Source organism: Diaphorina citri, unplaced genomic scaffold, assembly GCF_000475195.1.
Source record: "Diaphorina citri unplaced genomic scaffold, Diaci psyllid genome assembly version 1.1 scaffold757, whole genome shotgun sequence".
NCBI lineage: Eukaryota > Metazoa > Arthropoda > Insecta > Hemiptera > Psyllidae > Diaphorina > Diaphorina citri.
The window spans coordinates 149,439-158,558 of record NW_007378190.1 but is presented as its reverse complement, the minus strand read 5'-3'; the positions used below and the strand labels follow the sequence as shown (position 1 = coordinate 158,558).

General features: G+C 38.1%; 1 protein-coding gene across 1 annotated transcript in view; it reads right to left on the bottom strand.

Annotated features, from left to right (window-relative positions):
* Positions 1-222: 222 nt before the first annotated feature.
* Positions 223-9,120, bottom strand: part of LOC103511843 (protein N-terminal asparagine amidohydrolase) — a 51,334-nt gene continuing 42,436 nt past the window's right edge. The window contains exons 6-11 of the mRNA XM_017445146.2: positions 5,139-5,237; positions 4,473-4,580; positions 2,937-3,037; positions 2,001-2,162; positions 1,073-1,189; positions 223-246 (exon numbers count right to left, since the gene is read on the bottom strand). Of these exons, the coding sequence (XP_017300635.1) occupies positions 223-246; positions 1,073-1,189; positions 2,001-2,162; positions 2,937-3,037; positions 4,473-4,580; positions 5,139-5,237 (611 nt within the window). The remainder of the gene's footprint in view (positions 247-1,072; positions 1,190-2,000; positions 2,163-2,936; positions 3,038-4,472; positions 4,581-5,138; positions 5,238-9,120) is intronic.

Here is a 9,120-nt window from a genome sequence, read left to right as displayed (position 1 = left end):
ATTTTCCCTGTACTCTATGTCTGGAAGGTTATTTGAAGTGTTTTATTTTGTTGCTCATTTTTAGATTAAAAAAAAAAAAAAAAAAAAAAAAAAAAGGAAAGAATTGCTTTTATTGTTTTCCTCTTTCCTGTTATGTGATGTGTGTTTTGAATTTATTATTTTCCCCTATCTAATTGTGTGTATTTCTTTTATTTTTCCGGGTAAATGTTGTGTTTTCGTAGTTCACTCTATCATTGTTTCTTTCCGCTAAAAACAAAAATCAGTACAGGATGGTCCATTGTCAGAATATAACCCACAAACTCCTCTCCTAATATCTGAATGGTATTCCAAGTACCTAAGGGGCCCTGTTCCTTGAAAGTCTCCTCATGTATGAAGATACCCAAGCACTCACCAAGCCAGGGCGAAGACAGAAATGAAAATGGTCAACAGATTTGGAGTCCCAAGAAACGTTTTCAACGATTTTCCTATTTTCTTATCAAAAGGTGAGTAATTTTATTTTAATTATGGAGTTTTCACTTATAAGTAGGTAATTTTATTATAATTGTTTTTTCACCTATTATATTTTTATTTGCTGTCATATTTATTGTAGTTTTATTGTCTTCTGCCTTTTTCTATAATAGTCAAATTTATTGTCTGCTATCATTTTCCTCAATTTATTGTCTGATATCATTTTCCTTAGGTCCCTACTTTTATTTGCTACCAGGTTTAATTTAATTACCTCTTTCATTATTCTATTAAAATATTAATTACCTTTTTTTATTTTTTTTTTATTATTATTTTATTTTTTTATTTTTTTTTTTGCTAATATTAGTAACTATACCAACTTTAAATTTTACTGTTATTTTGGGTACCTGTGAATGATAGTTTTACTTTTACTCTTTTTAGTTGTAATTTATTGATCCCCCCAAAAAACAATTCGTGTAAAAAATTAACGTCAAGAGTTACCCTCCACAAAAAGTACTGATATAAAAAAAAGACGTCAATGTGGGACCTCCCTTCTACACTTGCTCTTTTAAAGAAAATAATAAAATTATTTTCCATCACTCCTACATCAATTACCTTGCTGTTGAACCAATGATCCTGGATTACATAGGTGGTTTCCCTCTGTAAATTCAAAAAGAAGGTTGTCTCGAAACACGGTGACGGCGGGGAACGGGTGTTCCTGGATGTACTTGAAAGCATCACGGATCTGTGGGGAAAAAAAAACACAAGATTAAAAAAGTTTTCACCAGAGTCACCCAAGAACTTTTAAAATAAACAAAAAATGCATATATAAGAAGGATTTTTTTAAGACCTTGTTTAACGCCCTACAGGGAGGGCAATTACTAAACTAAGTTTCCTACCTATTTAATTTAATATAAATCATATTTCTAACTTGAAAAAAACCCCTTTGTGTGTTTAACTGTGTTGAGCATAAATTCTTGTCACAAATGTTGTTCCCCAGTTAATACACTACGCTAAATTGTACGACTTGACTTGGACTCGAACCACCAAACTCCAGATACAGAGTCCACCGTGCTAGCCACTGAGGTTGGTTAGATAACCATCATAAGATCAATAAAGAGGTGCTCTACTATACTGTAAGCCAGTCTGGCTGGGGGACCCTAAACAGAGAGTAGACCAGTGTCTTGCTGTGGGACTATAAATAGGGATCAGAGCAGCCAAACCTTAACCGGCCTGGATAGCTGGAGGTTACAAAGGATTTATCAGGTTCGGGACGGGCCAAATAATCTTGGCTAGAGACCATCAACCACCCACGGTGCAGTTACACCGCTACAACAACTATAGCATAATGGAATATCTAGTTCTGAGCTGACGGTCTATACGTAGAAAACATTAAGGAATTTGCATTTGCATGATAAATTACCCATCCCGAAATCGAAGAGACGAGGAGGGCATGATAGGAGAAAGCCAGCCGAACATTATCTGTTAAGGCCGGCCTTAGGATAAACTTCGCCCCGGGCGGGAATCGAACCCGCGACCTTTACAAGGCAACTCACCTGCATAACAAAATGGGGCGGTTCCACATCAGGCGTGGTACTCAGGTGCTGCAAGATGAACTCGTCAGGTTGTTCCAGCCACAGGTCGACGCCCCTGAGGGGGTCATAATTGAACGGGCCTATCTTGAGTAGACCCAGGGCACAGTCGTATACATCCAGCACCTGGAAGGGTTAAATCAAGGGTTTAATATTAAAAGGCTGCTGAAAAACTAGAATTAAATGACATTTTTGGCTTGCCAACACTCACACTTGACTTACACTTTTTATAGGACTTAAAGTTGGCACGTACCTTACTGTTTGGTATTGAACGTTCTAATTGACAAGTTAGCGGAGTTCGCGAATGATAACACATTGACAAGTTGCTGAAGACGGGTCTGGAATTCAGACCCCGAAACGTTCAATACCAAACAGTAAGGTACGTGCCAACTTTAAGTCCTATAAAAAGTGTAAGCTGAAAAACTACTTTAAAAAAAAGCGTAGGATTCTCGGATAATCGAAATACAAGCGAAATTTAAGGAGGTAATTTCAACATATTACTCGTTTCTTCGCACTTTCAGGTGGTAATGGTGGGAAATGGTACAATGTCAGGCAATGTACCATTTCCCTACTCCCCATTATGACCACCATGAAAACTGCGACAGGAAAATATGCGTTTTCTTGTGTTCTCGTGTTGACCCAGTACCTAAAGAAGAAGAAGGTTGTCTCTTGGGCATGCTACGACACAGACCACACGAGTCTAATGTAGCAATTGTTTCATTTCTATGAAATAAAATAAGCGTTTTCTTGTATCGTGTTGACCTAGCCAGCACCTAAAGGAGAAAAAGGTTGTCTCTTGGGCATGCTACGACACAGACCACACGAGTCCAATGTAGCGATTGTTTCATTGCTACGAAATAGAATGAGCGGTTTCGTGTGACTCACCTTAGTGGCACTCACCTGCTGAACTCCGGTCAGTTGTCGCGCAAATCGGAGCGGTATATCGGGACCTTTGTCCGGAAATGTGGCCGAAAACACTTCCCCGGATTTGATGTTGATACCTGGAGGTGAAAAAAATCAAATAAATTTCCCAGCTTGAATTTCCCTTGCTAAAGAAGAAATAGGAAAGGTTGAGTGCGAAGGACATCCACTCGTAAATTTTGTAATCGAAATATAAGCGAAGTGTAAGGAGGTAATTTCAACGTGTTACTCGTTTCTTCGCATTTTCAGGTGGTAATGGTGGGAAATGGTACCGTACAATGCCAGGCAATTTTCCATTTCCCTACTCCCCATTATGACCACCATGAAAAATGCGACAGGAAAATATGCGTTTTCTTGTGTTCTCGTGATCGAAATATAAGCGAAGTGTAAGGAGGTAATTTCAACGTGTTACTCGTTTCTTCGCATTTTCAGGTGGTAATGGTGGGAAATGGTACAATGTCAGGCAATTTTCCATTTCCCTCCCCCATTATGACCACCATGAAAACGGCGAAAGGAAAATATGCGTTTTCTTGTGTTCTCGTATTGACCCAGCACCTAAAGGAGAAGAAGGTTGTCTCTTGGGCATGCTACGACACAGACCACACGAGTCTAATGTAGCAATTGTTTCATTGCTATGAAATAAAATAAGCGTTTTCTTGTATCGTGTTGACCCAGCCAGCACCTAAAGGAGAAAAAGGTTGTCTCTTGGGCATGCTGCGACACAGACCACACGAGTCTAATGTAGCAATTGTTTCATTGCTATGAAATAGAATGAGCGGTTTCGTGTGACTCACCTTAGTGGCACTCACCTGCTGAACTCCGGTCAGTTGTCGCGCAAATCGGAGCGGTATATCGGGACCTTTGTCCGGAAATGTGGCCGAAAACACTTCCCCGGATTTTATGTTGATACCTGGAGGTGAAAAAATCAAATAAATTTCCCAGCCTGAATTTCCCTTGCTAAAGAAATAGGAAAGGTTGAGTGCGAAGGGCATCCACTTGTAAAATTTGTAGCCAAAACCAAATGTCAGTCCAAAGCAATGGCTGATTGAGAGGTTGACAAAAAGCGCCGACCCCGTCTGCACACGGGAAAAGGCGAAGACAAAGAAGGAGATTTATAGTTATAGTGCTCGAATAGGGACAAGAGTCCCTTTACCCTAGCAGTAGGATACCGTTGCCATTGTAGATTAAAGAGAGAGAGGGGGAGAGTGAGAGAGAGAGAGAGAGTGAGAGAGAGAGTGAGAGTGAGAGAGAGAGTGAGAGTGAGAGAGAGAGAGAGAGAGAGAGAGAGAGAGAGAATAAAACCAGATACCTAGGTGTAAGGGCAACCCAGGCTTAGGTTTAGGGGCAAACAGCCCTAAAAGTCAGGTTAAATTTATACGAATCTTCCAATGGGTTTTAACTTATAACAACCCTGGACAACTGTTTCGAGCTTTTGGCCCTCATCAGCGGATAATATTGCAATTCCATAAGGCTGTAATAAAATGTACCCTGTTGGAAATACAACTGGTTACTTACCTACTCCATAGATGATAGGCCATCGTACTCCATTCCTTACGATAGTATTGAGTTCACATACGCATGCTACAGTAAGGTCTACTTCTACGGTTTGTTTGTGGAATGCATCTGTAAGGGAAGGAAAATATACCTGATTAGTGGCTTTGAAAAATTTCCCGACTTTTTTTTATGTTTTTCATTTTCTGTGAAATTCCCTGACTTTTCCAGTCTCCGTGAAATTCCCGGTTTTCCAGTCTGGTAGACACCCGGCTCTATGCTTTCCAACAAATTATTCATGATTTTTATCCAACACTTTCGAACAGCCCATGACGGGTTTCGTTCTTATTGGCTATCAGCTAGACATACATAGCTCTCAGGCGGATTTCACATCTAGACTGCAACTTGTAGTATACGGCAATTTTCATGTTGAGGGCTACATAGTCTTATGGGCCTGTCTTATTTAAACTTCAAATTTAAGTGTGAACAGGCCCATAAGACTATGTAGCCCTCAACATGAAAATTGCCGTATACTACAAGTTGCAGGCTAGATGTGAAATAGCCCTCAGCGTCTCAGGAATTTGGACGGAAAAGTGAAAACTTGCATGAGAAGTTGGAATTTGAAATAAAAGTGCCTAAAAACTTTAATAATACATGAATTTTCCCATATGTGTGCCCCGGAATACTCACGTAAAATATTATAAAACAGCTCTTCAGAATAATTGTGCGAGTCAGACACTCCTCCTATCAATTGCAACTCAAGTCTTCCTCCTTCTTGATATCCCAAACCTGAAATAATCAATCAAATAATTTACTGTGTGTATTGAATACAATTAAAATTAAGTATGTCCACAATTTAAGTACAAAAAAAAGAGTAAAAATAATAGTCATGGTAACTGTAAAGTTATTCAATAGACTTTATGCGATTATTAGGTGAGCTTTTAAAGCAAAGAAAGAGCAGAAAAAATGAGGAACTAGGGAATTTTTTCTTTTTCTTCTACGACTTCTAGATCTGGAGATATATCGATTTAAAAAATACCGGTAAATCTTGTACCTCAAACAGATATTAAAGTTCGTTCTTGGAACGGGTTTCTCCTATCCTGTCCGTCCTTTCATCTGTGTCCATATGGGCGATAAGGGACAGAAGCGGCAAGAGAGCTCGTTAACACGGTACAAGCCTTACCACACTGTGCCAAAAGGTCCATTACTCACCTAATTCCTGTACCCTCTGCAATATGGACGCCACGGTCCGAGAGTCGGGAGGTACCTCGTCCTGAACTATGCCGTTGAACACGAGCACCATCTGACGGAGAAATTGAAAAGTGTGATTAATGACATCTGGCGGGAGAAAAGAAAAGTGTGATTAGGGCCCTCTGGTGGAGAAAACAAAAAGTATGAGAGAGAAACAATAAAATCTGTTCCTTGTCCAAAATGTGGGTTGTCAGAGCGTGAAATTCAAACAAAAATGTGTTGTCATGCATTGATTGTGAGAAATGAAGTTTTTGTCTAAATTGAGTTAAGCGTAAAATTTCCGATTTTCAAAATTTTGTATATTTTTGGAGTCTACCCAACAATACATTTTATAAAGAACCTCTCTGCTAAATGCTAAATTGGATCGACATGGACTGAAAACCAAAGTCGTGAGAAAATTGAACATTTTCGAGCTTTTTGAAAACTATAGTCCTGAATAGCCGCTGAACCGTACATTTCTCGAGGTTCGGTCCGGGGAAACATTTGATCTACATTTTATAAAGAACCTCTCTACAAAGTTTGAATGACTTGGGCCGAAAACTAAATTTCCGAGTTCTGAGAAAAGTGAACTCCCTCGCCCCCTCCTTAATACCGCACTGTTCGCATCCACTCAGGTCTCAGTCTCGAGCATTCAAGATCTTATTTCTCAATTAATTAAATTTAAAATGTGACCAAACTGAAAAGAAGGAAGAAGTTTATAAGAAAGAGAGGGTGGTCATGAGAGCCTGCAAGAGATAAGAATCTAGAGAAGGTCACAAAAGGGACATCTCTGTGCAAAGGCCAGTGGTTCCTAGACTTGACCGAACGCGTTACCCCCAACCGGGAGTGAAGCCAGGTAATTTTTTTTTTTTTTTTTTTAAAAAAAAGATGAGTGTTTTCACCCCCGTAAAAAAAAATCATGCCCCCAACTGGGATCAAACCCACTCTTTCCTTCCTGTTTAGCAGTAACTGACTGAAAATAAATACAGGCTCAATATTTTTCTATATAAAATATAATATATTGAATGTATATAAAATATAATAATAATAAGGTATACTTTTTTTATACTTAAAATGTAATAAAACTATTTAAACATAAAACAATACAATGGAAAATGGAAATTCAAGTGCCCGGGACCTGTCTTCAAAATGAAAGAATCTCAATAGCATTAAAAACGAAAGAACTTTAACCTCAAAGTGAGGTCCGGGTACAGGTCAACAAAACAAGGTACCTAAAGGCCTGTTCACATTTGTCGTCCGGAAAGCAATCGTGTCGGGCGTAGTGGGAACACTCTCAATCAAATTACATTGTCTACAGAACATTTGGGAAAAAATCGGATGAAACTTACGACAGGTGGGCACGTAAAGTAATATGGAACAAGCTAGATGTAAGGTGACGGAAAAATGTGCTTGGAGCTTAGATAGGATAATAGGAAACAGAATAGGATAGAATATCCTGCCAAAAAAGTCCCTTTACTCCCACAGTCTAAATAAGGTCTTATACATTTCATGGGTACCTATATTTTACAAATATGCAAATATTTCCTTGTTTATTTTATTTTTATTTTATTTTTTATTATCATTATTATTTTTTTTACGAAATTTAAATAAACGAGAGAAATACTGTTTGTTGGTGGGTGTTTTAATATACCTACTTACCTACCTAGAAGGTACGCGGGATGCGATGAGGAAGGGTTGGTTGGTAGGCAGTTTGTGTAGAGGAAATAATACTTTCTGAAAGGGAAGCTACAAGCTACATACCTACGTAAGAAAAAAAAACCGCACATTTTTCTTTTGAAGTCTGAGCCGAATGCCCCTCTTCTGAAATAGTTTCAGATTCCGAAAGAAAAATATAAACAAAGTCTACAAAGAGTTGAAACAAAACGTCAAGGCTCCCACCACCTAGAAGCAAAAGAAATGAGAGATTCCTCTCCATTTCGTAACACAAAATTGAAAACTGATCATAGAGAGAATTAGCAGAAGTGAAATATTCAAATCCGATAAAGAAAAACCGAAAAACGAAGAGAAAAAAAACATGGGAACCATAATGTTCACTTAGGTACTTGTTTTTGAAGAGGTTAGTGGGAACTGTAACTGCTGAGGTCTTATCGTCCCGAAAGTGAAGGGGGAAGAATGACAGGATAGAAGAAAGCTAGCCGTTCCGAGAACGAACCTTATCTGTTCAGGATAAAACAAAGATCAGTGACTTTTTCACGGGTTTGGTTTTCGTTCTTCTGTTAAATGTCTCTAATAAGCTAAAGAAAACTAACAATATAATAATTAACCAAGAGAGAGAGAGAGAGAGAGAGAGAGAGAGAGGGAGAGAGAGGGAGAGAGAGAGAGAATAAAACCAGATACCTAGGTGTAAGGGCAACCCAGGCTTAGGTTTAGGGGCAAACAGCCCTAAAAGTCAGGTTAAATTTATACGAATCTTCCAATGGGTTTTAACTTATAACAACCCTGGACAACTGTTTCGAGCTTTTGGCCCTCATCAGCGGATAATATTGCAATTAAATGTACGATAAAGAGTCTGCAGATGTACTTCTGAAGACAACTGTGCACTTGGCATTTTGCATGATTTAGACGTAACCCTGACTATTATAAAGCGCAATGTTTCTTCAGCTCCCTTCTTTTATCCTTTCCACTTTAATATCCTACAATAAAATTATTTATTATTTTATTACAATAAAATTAACACGATAATAGAGATTCATAAATTGGCACCATTTGATTTTAAAACGATTTAATAAAAAAGATAACAAGAGAAAAAAGAAATCCATCTTTTCAAAGACTTTTCTTTGTGCGATAAAAAAAAATTCATCAATGCAGAGAAAATGAAGGATGAGTGGGTATTGTGCCCAGCCATTCACGCTCAGACCGCGGTCTGTTAGTCGGAAAAAGTTTCAGACCGTTTTACGGAACGCGGTCTGTCAGACTAGGTCTCTCAGATGGTCTGAACGTGAGTGCCTGGCCTTGTGATTTTTTAAAGAATACAAAGTTTAAAGCCAAATATAAAGTGAAGATAACAATTTTTCAACAAAGAATATATAAAAAACGAAATTGTCAAAGCAACAAGTCAGAAATAAGGTACAAATGGGTAATGATTAATAATACAATATAGATTTTAAAATTTTAAAACAATAAATATTAAACATACAAATTTTAAAACCGTCGATTTTGGTTGGGTGAGGCTTTTCTCAGATGTTGATATCTCTTCTAAGAAGTATCTTTCTCTGAGAAGTATATTTTCTCAGAAATAACAGGGAATTAGATACCCAGAAGTAAACTATAAACCTAACCATATCCACACAAGTAAATATTTCGACAATAATAAGGGAAAGACCGCGTTTTAGAAACAATAAGGCTCGATGTCCGTTTAGAAAAAAAAATAATGAGATCGGAAGAGCGTCGTGGAGGGAAAGAGGGTAGATCTCGGTGGTCG